Below are 14,591 nucleotides of genomic sequence, written 5' to 3' on the forward strand. Positions count from 1 at the left end.
GTCAATGTAACTAATTAAAAAAAGAAAATACACTAAAAAGTACAAAGACATTGGATGGATGGATCATTTTGCAAAGCAAAAAGTAACACTTAGTTAATTACATAGATCAACCATCTTTTCTCACTAGGCAGCCACTCCAGTGAAGGAAGTTCACCCTCACAATCCTCCCACACATGCCGCAGTCCAGGGTGTTGCTAGTTATGGAGGGGCTGAGGGCCATCGCATGTGTGTCCCACTGCAGAGCTCGGCCTTAATTCCAGTGTTGGTCGCTTCGCAGCTGCCCCTTGCTCTTTGCCTGTGTGTGTATGCTGGTGGTTGCTGGCATTGCCACCTCCCCTCTCGTCGACAAAGGCTCAGCAACTCCACGGTGCTATGTGAGTGCTAGCAGATCACCTGTGATGCTGGGTGAGTGGAGGAGGTTGTCACTTCTGCCGCTGTTTATACTCGCATTTTTGGTGTTTTGAGTGCGAGCGCCAGCAGCTTTTTATAACAACAAGTAGTAATCTATACTTGCACAAAGCAATTTTTAAAAATGTCTTCACATGATTAAGTATTGTACACACAGGTACTGATCATCTTGTGAGTGAACAGATTGTTAAAATGCATTCCTAATCAAAGTGTCTACATTGGAGACAAGAAAATAGTTGAAAAGACAAAAAAATGTACTTTGGAATTCAAAGGATTCTGTCCATGATATTCACATACCCCAGGGCACGGTTAAACTGAGCAATGACTGCCTTCATTACCCATAATCCCGCATGCAGCTGGAACCCCTCTGCCAGCGTCAGGGAAATTCAGAGCGGTTCCAGCTGCATGGGGGATAATGGGTAAGGAAGATGGCCATTTTGTTTACGGAGGCTGCATCTTCCAGCCAGGAATGGGAGGTAATGAGCACAAGGATTGGGTTGTTTCAATGCGGGCTGGAGCCTGGACCATCCCATGTCTTGGTGACTGGGAATAATAAACTTCAACATGGTGTGACGTAGTTCGCAATTGAGGGTTCTGTTAGTGAGGGGGGGATCTGGGGGGAGGTGTCAAGAGGAGGTGGGAGGAGTGAGAAGGGGAGGGTCCTTTCCCTTACTAAAGCTCAGCCTTGGGGCCTGGGTGGGAGTTAGTCCACTGGTTCACTTCCATTAATAATGCAATGTAAAATTGGTGTAGTGGTTAGCGCCAGCCCAATTATGTGTGAAAATCATCCAACTGTCAACTTTGGGCATTTTTTTTTATTAAGGTGTATGGTCATATACTTTGATAGAAGGAATAAAGGTGTAAGAATTAAAATGCAAGTTGCATGCAAATTCTGCAAGCAGCTAATAGATATTGACATAGTTCATGCTGTATCTTAGTAGCATCTTTGCTTCAAGATTATTTCTAGTTTTCTCTGCATGATTTGAGATGAGAGTTCAGTTTAATTTTCTTTGTTCTTCGAAATGGAAGGAATTAATTTTGTTTCAACAACTTTTATTGACCATTTAATCATAATTTTAGTACCGTCTAACAAAGTTTTATCTGCTTTTAATAATGTAGTACCTGATAATATTTAATAAACCGTGGAAAGCTCAACTTTAGTATGCATTTGTTTGAATGAGTCATAGACAACAATTACATTCTAAATTCTGCAAGCGATTATAAAGGAAAGTAAACGCTACAATATTTAGTCAATAAAAGGTGGAATTTAAGATGATAGAAAGTTAGAAATTGGATTTGGAATTCGGATTGGATTGATAGGGCTTTGTTTAAAGCATTTTGAACTCAAAAAGGCACGATTATCAACAGCATCACCAAGGCCATTTAAGAAGTGGTAAGCCTTACAAAAGGATTGTTTGTGTGTTTATTGCAAGCTAGCACACAGTTTGGAGAAATTGCCACTTCTCTTTTGAGGACTGTTTTGATTTTGGAGTTATTGTTGTGCATGTTCGATGTGTGACGGACAGCTGAATGGATAATATGGTGACACTACTGAAGCTGCTACACCTATGGAGCTACGTCAAGAAGATGAAGGTCACAAAACTTGAAAAATTGCAATGGCAGCAATTAGAAACAGGTGGAAATAAAACTACTTTTCAAGCAAGACTGAAGGAGTCAATAGAAAGTGAGGAGGTAATGGCTGCTGGGAGTATAAATCCCACAGAATTACTACAAAATAAAATTAACAGAATCTAAGATAAGTCACATGGAAATGGCTGAAACCATGCCACAAATGTGGAGGGTGGGCAATTCAAACTGGAGACAAAGCCAGACATTAAGGCAACATCTGGCATACATGATGACATGCGACCAGAAAATAGTGTGTCAAATACAGGAGCAGGAGAAGCAAGAGGAGTTCTAGAACAAGCTCCAGCGCTTCACATATTTCAAGTGCTGCATATAAATGTGTTAAAGGGCAGGCTGAAATAGCTACTCTTCAAGCACAACAAGATGTTCTTGATGAGAAATATTCCTTGGAGGAGCAGCTAAGGAGGCAGCAAATGGAGCTAAGAAGGAAAATGGAGCTGAAATCAAAATTTGTTGCTACAGAGGCTAAAGTAAAAATACTAACAAGTTTAAAAGGGGCTGATGTTCGAAGTGACCTATCTGAAATGTTTGTTGATAAGGTGCCGTGTTTGAAAGAATGACATCAAAAAAGGAAAATATTTAATACCAAGGCTGAGCCAGTGCCACGATTACGAGACATGTTTGGACCTGAACTAGCCAGGTTAGGGCATGGTGGAGCCAAATTTCAAACCCCAATAATGACCCCATTGGACAAAGATGTAAGCCTAATGTCATCTTACAAAACAGAATACATGCTGCTACCATCAGGTTACAGAAATCCTGGTGAACAAAGTAACTTGCTCCCAGGCATGACAAGGCAAGATGAAATGGCTGCATCGTTAATGCAATTAGTCTCTCACTTTTCTTCCCAAGAGAAAGATTCCAGTTTTTGATGGTGGCCCACTGCAATTCCAAGCGTTTATGAAAAACTTTGAATGCAGTATTGAAATTATGAGCCAAAACTCGGAGGATTGTCTATATTATTTTGAGCATTTCATGAATGGACAACCACATGAAGGATACTAAAAGGCTAAGTTTTTACTAAAGAAGCATTTTGGCAACAAGCATAACATTTCTACAGCTTATGTACAGAAGGCTCTTTCATGGTTGTCAATAAGATAGGATGGCACAAAGAGCTTACAAGCTTACACCCTCTTTCTAAGGATGTTGCAACATCATGGTGGCCATTTACGAGAAATTGACATACCTACTAACTGATTGTAGCTTCCCAAACATTACATACATCTCCTTTTTCTTCTTGACTAACTTCTCAACTCCTCTCTCGTCATCTGTGGTTTTCTCACCTTGCCATCCCAGTCCTTCCCTCACACTAGAACATGCTATTTCTGGACTCTAGTTGGTCAAACACCTCTCGCGTGCAAGTTGAATGTCAGTGCGGACTTCAGGGGTGATATGTCCTACTCCTCCTATTCCTTATTTTATTATCTAGTTATAATTGATTCTAATTTATTTCCAATAATAGATGTTAGCCAAATCAGCCTGTAGTTAACCACATTTTGGCTCACTTTTTGAATATAGGTGTAATATTGGCAATTTCCAATCCTCTAGTACTTATCTAAAATTTAATATTGATTTTTTGGAAGATCTCAACCAATGGATTCGCTATCTAATTGACCATTTCTTTTAGAATCCTGAGAAATAGATCAACAATTGATCTACTGGATTTCCAGTCCAGTAATTCCTTTCCAGCATCCATTCCATAAACTCTATGCAATATACACTTGCAACTCCTCTGCAATTTTCTTGTTCCCCCGGCATCATTCTCAGGGGGTCCATGTCCACTTGATCACTTGTCTTTTTATATTCTTAAAGGGACATAGAACAGAAAATATAGACATTTTTGCTCATTTCTCCTTGACGATTGTTTTCTCTCTTTATGATTTTTTTTTGTCTTCCTTTGCTACATTCAGAAATCATCTCAGTCTTTAGGTCTACCACTAACTCTTTGTGATAGTACAGATTCTATCGCCAATGTGTATAGATTTTAGTGTAGGATGATTGTGATTGGCTGAGAGCGTAGCCACACCTTCTGGCAGGTCTTAAAGGGTTGCTCCTAGCCAGACCAGGTCATTCCGTACTGGTCGATCTTCATGTGCTACGCTCCAGTCTTCTAGTTAATAAAAGCCTTGGTTTGGATTAACAAGCCTTTGATTATTTCAACGTGCTCTACACGTTTGTTTCTTTCAACTTAATAAGCTTTATTTCCTTGGTTAGTCTTGGTTGATTCATCCCTTCCTTAGATTCTTTGTTCCTTGCTAGCATTTATGATGCCTGAATGGCATCCCAGTATTTCTGCTACTTGCCAATGATCTTTTCTTCTAATCTATCTCCCTAGTTTACCTTTATCCTTGTTTCACTTCCTACAGATACAGCCTGAGTTTTTCTAATATTTTCTTTTTTATTTGTATGCTCATTTCATTGTAATTTCCTTTATTTAAATTAAGCAGAGTTGATTCTACCTCACGTTTCTTGTTTTCAAACTGAATACAGAATTCTATTATGCCATGATCACAATTTCTTCAGGGAATGTTTATGCTCAGGTCATTCATTAAATCTTTACTAGATGCACACTAGCCTCTCCTGGTTAAGCCCATAATGTATTGCTCCATACGCTATCCCAAAAGCACTCTTGGCTTCCTTTTTTTAAACTTGATTAAACCAATCTATATTCAAGATTCCTTTATTGTCATGTAATAATACAGAAAATGCAATGTTACATGAAAAGAGGTGCCATTTGTATTGCCCAGCACCCTTCCAGTAAGGGAGAAAGAGTAGCAAAAGAGAACACTTTCAGATACACTGAGTATCTGAATTCACCTCCAGTGCTCCCACAGCCTCTGCAACTATACAGCTCCAGATCCAGATCTCCAATACGATCAGGAAGCCTTCAGCACCTGAGGCCCTTCAGGAGCCTTTCTTCCCCTCAGCACAAATTCCAGTTCCAATACCTTGGTCCCATGAGTCAGTCTCCAGCAGCCTGTGTGGGTCCTTTGACCTCATCGCCAGTAGTCCACAGCCTATGTGAGTCGCAACTGCAAGCTGCTGACCACCTGTAGCCTGTATGGATTCTTCAGTTGCTGAGGCCCTCTCTGGTCTGCTGCCGTGATCACCAAACTATAGGGTCCTTCAGCTGTTGATTGAGCTACTCACTGGTTTGCTGCTGTCAATGTCCTGTCAGGTCGTCTCCTTTGCTTCTCCTTCTCAATGGGGTGGGGGGGGGGGGTGGGAGATGTTGGTGTTCTCCCTGTTACTGGTCACATTCTTCAATTTTTCCTTTTCTGTTCTTGTTTTTCTCTCTCCCTTATCACCTTCTGAGGATCACATTTTAATTTATCATCTCTAGAAAATGCCCCAGTGGCCTTAGATTTGACTGGATACAAGAACTTGTGTCCATAGATTTCAGTTCCATTGTCTTAGGAAATCTTAACTTCCTCGTTCCTGAATCAATTCTCCAGCCACACATTCTATTGGCATGTTCCTGTAATCAATAGGATGTGTCATTGGAAGTTATCTGCAGTTACTACTTTTTGAGGTCCTCCTTTTTGTCTCAAATTCAATTTACAGGACCCCTGTCCCTTCTGGTAATCTGCTGCCCTCTTTGAGAAGTCAGCATTTAATTGAGGGTATTGTGAAACCTAATTTGAGGGAAATAAGCAATAAATCTATACATTGCTCTCTTTGAGAATGATATTGTAAGAATATTCCTCATTTGTTCTGCTGAGTAATAAGTTTGTTACTCAAATGTGTGAAAAATAATCCAGGTGTGACTATATTCACTTCATTTTTGGCATTCTGGTTTATGCCTGAAAATATACATTTCAAAACAGTGTCATGGGATATTTTTCAGTAGTTTTGAACATGACAGTTGCCTGCATTAGTTTTTATCTCCTATTATGTTTAAGTAAATCAAAATTGTCCCAGATACAGCACTTTGAATGGAAATTACTGTAATTTACCAAAGTGTATGCTCACGTGCAGATATTTTGTGCATCTTCAGGCTTGAGGATTGAATAATAAGGCACAATTGAGAAAACATTATCCAGAGCATTGCAGGAAGGTGGACCCAAAAAGGAGCATCCATGGTGAATTTTAAGATGACAGACCTATCAGCAGGGTTCATTGCCAGAACTGCATTTGACAGTTGACACTGCTCAATGATGGAACTTGCAAAGCAATGTCAGAATTTGAGTCTCTCATTGGATCTTATTTTTAGCATCTAAATGCCAATTACAATTCAGGCTAATTGTCCACCACTTTCATAATTGGATAAGGGAGGTCACAGAGCTTTATTCTAAATAGCTGTATTTTCTATATTCAGGATGTAGCAAGGCTAACGCTGACCATTCCTACTTTTGCCCTTGCATTTTACATTAATTATATTGGAAGCTTATTTTCAGCTTGGCATAGTACAGTCCATATTGACCCAGGGTAGTTAATTTGGCATGATATCAAAAAGCCAGAAGATTTTGCCATGCCACAACAGCACAGATTGTGTTACTTTGGAGTTTTGCTGCAGTTCGTAAGCATATGAGTTTGAAGTTTTGAGTTGAATGATTTGTTCTTAATCTCTGTCAGCATAATTAAATGTTGGCATTCAAGAGGACTAGAATATAAAAAAGCAAAATGTAATGTTGAAGCTTTATAAAGCATTGGTCAGATGGCATGAAGTATTGTGAGCATTTTTGGGCTCCTTGTCTAAGGAAATGTGTTGGCATTAGGAAGAGTCCAGAGGAGGTTCACAAGAATGATTCCTGGAATGCAAGGGTGATGGTATGAGGAGTGTTTGATGGCTTTGAGACTGTACTTGCTGGAAAAAGTGGGGATGGCTCTCTGTGGAAGTGGAGAAGATGTTTCCTTTGGTGGGACCAGAGGCCACAGCCTCAGAATACAAAAATATCCCTTTAGAATAGATGTGTGTGGTGAATTAATGGAGTGTGTAGCTGCGGACGGCTGTGGGATAGGGTATATCTAAGATGGAGATATAAAAGTTATTATTAGGAAGAGAATCCAGGATTATGGGGAGAAGGAAGGAAAATGGGTTAAAAAGGATAGGAAATCAGCCATGATGGATTGATAAGGCAAACTCAATGGGCCGAATGCCCAAATTTTATTCATGTGTCTTATGATCTTGTTCTAACTAGTGGAGTCTTTATTTCAAATGACATTGGTACTTGTGAAGATTGAGATATTGACCAATCAATGAAGTGTGCAAAGCTCCCATCAAGTCTGCTCTGCCTTTTGAATCATAACTGATTTATTTTTGCTTAGCCCCATTTTCCTGCCTTTGCCCTATAAACTTTGATACCTATGCTTATAAAAGAACATATTAGATTCTTCTTTAAATATACCATATTACCTGGCCAACACAGCAATCTGTTGAAATTGATTGCCAGTTTACTTATACAACCCTGAGATTCTTTTTCCTGTGGGCCAGGTAGAATTTCTAATTATCAATAAATGTAAACTATACTCAAGAAGAATGAAAGAAATATCAACAAACTATGCAAATACAGAAAAATGAATATTCACTCATAAATAGTGAGCAAAGTAAGTCTTTAAATTAGCTTCTGGAGTCTGTTCTTGGGAGTCTGATGGTTGAAGAGTAGCAACTATTCCTGAACATGGTGGTGCGAGTCTTGTGGCACCTACACCTCTTTCCTGATGGCATGTTCTGTGTCGTGTGGATCCTTGATGATTGCTGCTGCTCTCTGACGGCAACATCTCATGTAGATGTTCTTGATTGTGGGATAGTTCTGCCTGTGATGAACAAGGCTGATGCAGGGCTTTCTATTCAGAGGTACCAGGCTGTGGTGCAGCCAGCCGGTTAGCACTCTTTCCATTGCACATCTGGAGAAATTTTTTGCCAAGGGTTTTGATGGTGTTCTAAGCCTCCTCAAACTCCTGAGGAAGTAGAGGTGCTGACGTGTTTTCTTCAAGATGGCATTAGTATGATGGATCCAAGAAATGTCCTCTGAGATAAGAAATCCCTCTTCATCTCTTCTATTCTGAGGCTTTGTACTCCAGTCCTCTCCCACCGCTGGAAACATCATTTCCATGTCCATTCTATCTGGAGATTTCAATGAATTCCTCCCCACTCCACTCCGCAATCACATCCTTCTGAACTCCAGCATGTACAACCCCAGAGTCATCAAGATGTTTATTGTCTCATCTTTCTCATAAATCTCTCTGGACTCATTCCAAAGCCATCAGATCCTTCCTTGCAAGCATTACATCTTGCTTTTATATTCAATTCCTCTTGAAATAAATGCTCATGTGGCATTACTTAACTTGCAAGTTAACCTTTGGAGAATCCTGCACAAGTACTCCTCAGTGCCTTGTGGACTTCTGCTTTCTGAATTCCCTCCCCATTTAGAAAATACAGCTTTATTCCTTCCAAAGTGCATGTTCATACTTCCCTGTGCTGTATTCCACCTGCTTCTTCTTTGCCCATTCTTCCAACCTATCCAAATCCTTTGGCAGACTCCCTGTTTCCTCAGCATGATCTGTTCCTCCACCTATCGTTGTATTAACTACAGAAATTAGCAGTTCCATCATCCCATCCATTCTATTTAAATGTAACATGAAAAATAGCAGATTCAACACTGGCCCTTGTGGAACACCACTAGTCACTGCCAGCCAGCTAGAAAAGGCCCCCTTTATTTTCACTCTTTGCCTTCTGCTAGCCAACCATTTTTCTATCCATGCTAGTTAGTACTTTTTCTGTAATATCTTGGGCTCCTATCTTTTTAGCAGCTTCATGTAGAGCACATCAAAGCCTTTTTTTTAAACATTTAGAGGGCAAAATTGAGAAGTACAGAGATGAATAGATCTACTTGCTTTGATGTGTAAAGCTCCAGCGACACCCAAGAAATTAGATCTATCTTGGACAAAGCAGCCCACTTAATTGATATTCCATCCACTAACTCAATAATTCATTTCCTTCACCACTAATGCAGATTGTTTGTGTGGTTTACCTTCTATGACTGGCCTTGCTACTCTATCAGTACCAAACAAACCTGCAACCTCTACCTCCCAGAAGGATGAGGACTTTAAGCTGAAGTCGCACAGAAAGATGTAGAGGCTGGAATCTGAAGCTAAACATGATCTGCTGGAGGAACATTTACATCAAGCTACAATCTGTGGGAGAAAAAGAATGGTCGGCATTTTGGGCATTGCTTTTCTCCCTCTGTTTTTGACCTGCTATTCCTTCAGTAGATTGTGTGAAAGACTTTAAGTTAATGGAAACACTACCACCTGTCTATTGCTCTCCATTCTGCACACTACTCCTCTTTGGAAATGTATTCAGTCCCTCATTGTGGCTGAATTCATGTCATGGAATTCCCAACACAACAAGTTGATGAGAATGCCTTCAGCAAGATTGCAGTGTTCAAAAACATGGATACCCAATTAGAGATGGGTAATAAATTGTTTTGCCAGCACTCCCAGATTCTGAAAAGATATAATATTAAAAATATTTGTCAGCAAAAATGTTGAAAGTGACTAGCATACATAGAATGTTTCCTTTAAAGAGGCCGATAACCTTGGAAAAAATTTGGATAACATTACTTAAAAAGAAATCAGCCTATGATTCAATCATTTTTGGATATAATCCCAGTAAATTTAGAAAAACATGTTGATTTTTCAGAAATTTGGTGGAACCCAATCTAAACCAGAGTTCACTGTGGATCTAAAGGGAGCTGCAATTGAATGGGCTTCAAAAGATAAATCGAGTAAGAAGAATGTTATTGAGGTAAATATTCTGGTGTTTTGTACAGTGTTCAAAGTAGCCAATCATCATCTGGCTCTTATTTTGTTATTGCTTTACTGAGCTTTATCATTTTACCTTGGTGTTTTTCATTCTCCCTTTCAAAGTATTATTACTTTGAAAGCTTACTCAACAAGTTTTGGGTCCTGGGCTGTGGTTCTATGTGAAATGATTTTCACCTCTGCTCACATTCCCCATGGGAATGTCAGTGATTAAATATTGGTGAGCAATATTTCAAATGCAAGACCAAAATCAAGACAAGTTAGAGTGTCTTTTTCAGTTTGGAATAGAATAAATAGTTGAATAATTGATATTACAGTCTTTTGCCTATTTATAGCTTCTGTAGAAACTTGGGATAAATTATTTTTTCCATGTGTTTTTAGCATTGAAAGCCAAAAATTCAAAATAGCCTTCCATTTTGAGGTTCTATAATCTGTTGTCCTTTGAGTAGAAGAAAGTAGAATTCAAACCCACAATAAAGACTAAATTTGACCCCCATATTTGTAAATTTTTAGGGGAGAACTGGATACCAATAGAGAAGCTAATGTGAACATTTAAAACTTAATTCAAATGTTCTAAATGAGTATTCCTGAATCAATTTATTTTTGTTAATTTAAACTATCATAAAATTAATTTCACCTTAATAATTTAAGCCTTGGGTATACTGGGAAAGAAGGATTTTGCATTTCTGCTAAATCCTGCTAAGTTTGTCCAATTCTTCAGAGTTGATCTTTTTCCCATTTGCATTCCACACCAGTATACCAACCAAAAGAGCAGGAGGCATCCACCAAACCAGCATAGGATTCAAACAGCAATTTATTTTTATTGAGGCTGCAATATTATCGCTGTTGAAATGTACGAGAGTAACTTCGCATATTTTAAATAAATTTCATACATTTAAGGTCAAATTGTGTCATAAATTTAAATAATGTACTCATCAAGCTCTAAAGATTTATTGTGCAATAAATTGTTAACGCCCTAGGCTGAAGTAATTTTTGGTGGGACTATACTAAATTGTCCTGTGGGAAAGACTGTTCTACTGAAATAGACATTAGTTTACAAAAGGTGATGAGATTTTAAGATTTATATGTCAAGTAGTTGAAACATAAGATGCTCTAAAATGTGCATAAAGTACTATCTTCTTGATTATATGTTTCATTAATGGAAAAAGATGCAATTTTTCAGCTTCGAACTCGTCAAGGAACAGAATTGCTGATTCAATTAGACAATGATAATTTCATCCTTGAATGGTATAAAGCTCTTGAAGAGACTATTAGTAGTCAGGTATGATTTGAATTGAAGCATTTTGCTTCCTATGTCTTTATGTAATTTTTGTTGATTTTACTGATGATTGACTGGTAAACTGTTCAAGTAACTTGAAAATTAATTGAGATTGCACAAATAACTTCATTACAGGTTGAGTCTGATGAAACTGCTGAAGATGATATGCCAGAGTCTCCAGGCACTGAAAAGCAAGATAAAGATAAAAGTAATAAAGACTTAAAGAAATCACGACGTAAGTCATAAAGTGCATGAATTTCATTCAGTTAGTTAAAATGTGTATTTCTGTTTCATCCTGCAAGATGTGATTAATTCTTGTTATTTTTGTTACAAGCAAGATTCATCATTGTATTGAATGAAATTTTTTCTAATTTTATTGAAACCTTTGCAAAGCTACTGAACAGTTTCATTTGTTATCATAACTTAAACACTTTAAATTTTAAACTCTTATTCCCATGCCATTGGATTTTGTAAACCTGTGTTCAATACATGTATATCTCATGGATATTTTTCGTCAAGAGTTTAAGAAATACTTTTTCCGTGACTAAAAGTGCAATGGCCTGCAATAATTTTTACAACAATCATGGTAAAAAAACCTCATTAACCATTATATATTTTTTCCTTTCCTAACTGTAGAGTTGTAGCAGCAATAAAAACAAAATACTCAGAAAGTATTAGTGAGGGAGAAACAAGGATTCTGTTTAGGCCGATAATCTTTCATCTGCAGTTTTTTAGTTTTCAAATTGAAGCATTAACTTTATTTGCATGAGTTTTTAATTAATGGTTTATATTGTTTCAACTCCAGAATGAAGAGAAAGTGCATATTTATGACAGTGGTCTACGAGTCTTAGACCTCCTTTACCTTTTGATATCTGCGGTTATTCATTCTCTGAAAATGAAGGCATTGTTTCAGAGAGTAGGGATGCTCCTTATGGTATTCCACAGCTTTATTGAAAATAGATTATCTGGTCATTACTTTGTAGTTTTTTGGGACTACAGGTACACAATCCTTTATCTGGAACCCTTGGGGGACAGTGTGTTCCGAATTTCAGATTTTTCCTGATTTCGGAAAGCCAGCTTTAAACCCACCCGAATTGTGCTGCCGTATCTACCCCCAACCCCTTCCAGTCATGCTGCCATCTCCCCCCCACCCCCCCCCACCCCTCGCTCGCCCGACTCAAGCTGCCGGTTCTCACCCCCCCCCACCTGACTCACGCTGCTGATCTCCCCCAACTCGCGCTGTCGGTCTCTCCCCTCACCGTCTTACTTACGCTGCCAGTCTCCCCCCTCTCTCTAGCCCGACTTGCGCTGCCAGTCTCCCCCCTCTGCACCCACTCGACTGGCACTGCCGGTCTTCCTCCAACCCCCCTCCCCAACTTGTGCTGCCAGTCTTCCTCCCCACCTCACTCGCCCGACTCGCGCTGCCGGTCTTCCTCCCCCCCTCACCCGCGCTGTTGGTCTCCCCCTCGCTCGCCCAACTCACATTGCCGTCTCTCTCCCCACTTGCTGGATTTTAGATGTCCAGATAAAGGATTGTGTACCTGTATTGTCTATTGTATTTCTCAGTATACTTCCAGCTCAGTAGGTCAGTAGACCTTGTAATGTGCTGACTACCCTAGCATCAAGCATGATTTTTAATGTACAGAAGTTCTCTGTACCATGCTATCAAGTCATAGGCTGGTGAGTGGATGTCAATATGGCTCATGATTTTAGGTAGGAAACCATGTGCAGTTGTCTTACTTAAGCAGCACTCCATTTGCCTCAAATATTTCCAAATTGTTGTCTGCTATCTGCTCCAAAATGTTATCATTCAACGTATAGCATTTACAACCACTTAAACATAAGGATGCATGGAGGCAAAAGATGCAATGATGAGAAATGCAGCAAGGAAATAGCTCCTTTGACCCACTAAGCCCACATGATCAGCAACCATCACTGTACACCAAGTCTAGATTTATCCCATGTGCTTTATCAACTCTCCCCAGATTTATTTTTATTTTCCCATGAGATCTATCAATTCACCTGCACACTAGGGGCAATATTTAAAGCCCAGTGGTCATACCAACTCTCACTTGTTTGGCATACTGGAGGAAACTGGGGTGCCTGGAGGTTACTCATGTAGTCATGGAATATGAAAACTCCACGCAAGCAGCACCTGAGGTCATTATTGACTCCAGTTGCTAACATCATAAGGCCTAATGTAAAATTTCTGGATAGTTTTTTTTATCTTAAATGATAGGACGGGATAATTTCTTTTATTTCTGAATCAATAGGCAGGTATTCACAATCTTGTATTGTGTGTAAATTAAGTTAAAAACCTATTTTATTATCCTTTCTTAACAAAGCAACTGTAAAAAAAATTCCAGTTAAGTCTGATGTTTGTCTTTTTTGTTGTTTCAGCAATAAAATCTGGTAGCATAGATACTGCAGACCATAAAAAGACCAAAACAAAATTGAAAAAGTTTCTGACAAGAAGACCAACTCTCCAAGCAGTGCGAGACAAAGGCTACATTAAAGGTAAATAAAAATAAACTCTTTTTCTGAAAGAGAAGATGCCAATGCATAATTTAATTATTTTTTAAAGGATATGGGCAAAATGCAGTCAATATATTTCCTTTGATCATTGTTACACACCATGGACTTTTGCCTGTTTTTATATTAAAGTATTTCTAAACAAATTTTTTCTAATTAAACTTGAATGTTACTTGTTTCTGTTTTTAAAAAAAATCTCCAAAATAAAATTATGACATAATTTTTCTTTGAAGAAGTTGTACAGTGAGCATGCATTTTTGTATCTGTTTCATAGATAATAGGACTTAAAATTAAATTAAGTTTTTAATTTAACTTTAAATTAAACTTCAAGTATGAAACAGTTTTGGCAAGAATTTTCTGGCTGAAGCAAATGAATGTTTTTTGCATCTTTAATGAATGAATGTTGTTGGGTTCACTGCTCATATCACCATTTTGTAAAATTTTTAACATTTTGTTTGTATAGATCAAGTCTTTGGATGCAATTTAAGCAGTCTTTGTCACAGAGAAGGCACAACTGTACCTAAATTTGTGACACTGTGTGTTGATCATGTGGAAAAGGAGGGTATGGTATTTTCATTGCTATTTCTTCAGAATTGTTAATACAAGCTTTCACAGCGCTTATGGAATAATTTCTAATGGATCCAGAATTTTTCACCTGATGAGGATAATAGTGCAAATTGGTAAACAATTCCAGGCAAAGTGGGTACTTTAATTTCACCCTAAATATGAACTAATCACATTTTTTGCAAAACATTAATTTTCATGTAATGAAAACATTGAGGTGTTACATTTCTGTAATTCCATCTCTGAATTTGTATTCCTCTTTATTGTATTGTTTCATCTTGTGCCATCAGGCTTGAATATTGATGGACTGTATAGAGTAAGTGGCAACCTGGCTGTTGTACAAAAGCTGCGATTTGCTGTCAACCATGGTAAGTCACGTGATGAATTGTGACCT

At 38.5% G+C, this 14,591-nt stretch overlaps 1 protein-coding gene across 8 annotated transcripts in view; it reads left to right on the forward strand.

Annotated features, from left to right (window-relative positions):
• Nucleotides 1-14,591, forward strand: part of arhgap12b (Rho GTPase activating protein 12b) — a 174,337-nt gene that overhangs the window by 137,140 nt on the left and 22,606 nt on the right. For all 8 annotated transcript variants that reach the window (XM_069914461.1, XM_069914458.1, XM_069914462.1 and 5 more), the window contains 6 exons: nucleotides 9,701-9,805; nucleotides 11,006-11,104; nucleotides 11,237-11,336; nucleotides 13,502-13,618; nucleotides 14,097-14,195; nucleotides 14,488-14,565. In XM_069914461.1, the coding sequence (XP_069770562.1) occupies nucleotides 9,701-9,805; nucleotides 11,006-11,104; nucleotides 11,237-11,336; nucleotides 13,502-13,618; nucleotides 14,097-14,195; nucleotides 14,488-14,565 (598 nt within the window). The remainder of the gene's footprint in view (nucleotides 1-9,700; nucleotides 9,806-11,005; nucleotides 11,105-11,236; nucleotides 11,337-13,501; nucleotides 13,619-14,096; nucleotides 14,196-14,487; nucleotides 14,566-14,591) is intronic.

Source organism: Narcine bancroftii, chromosome 1 (genome assembly GCF_036971445.1).
Source record: "Narcine bancroftii isolate sNarBan1 chromosome 1, sNarBan1.hap1, whole genome shotgun sequence".
NCBI classification, from domain to species: Eukaryota; Metazoa; Chordata; class Chondrichthyes; order Torpediniformes; family Narcinidae; genus Narcine; species Narcine bancroftii.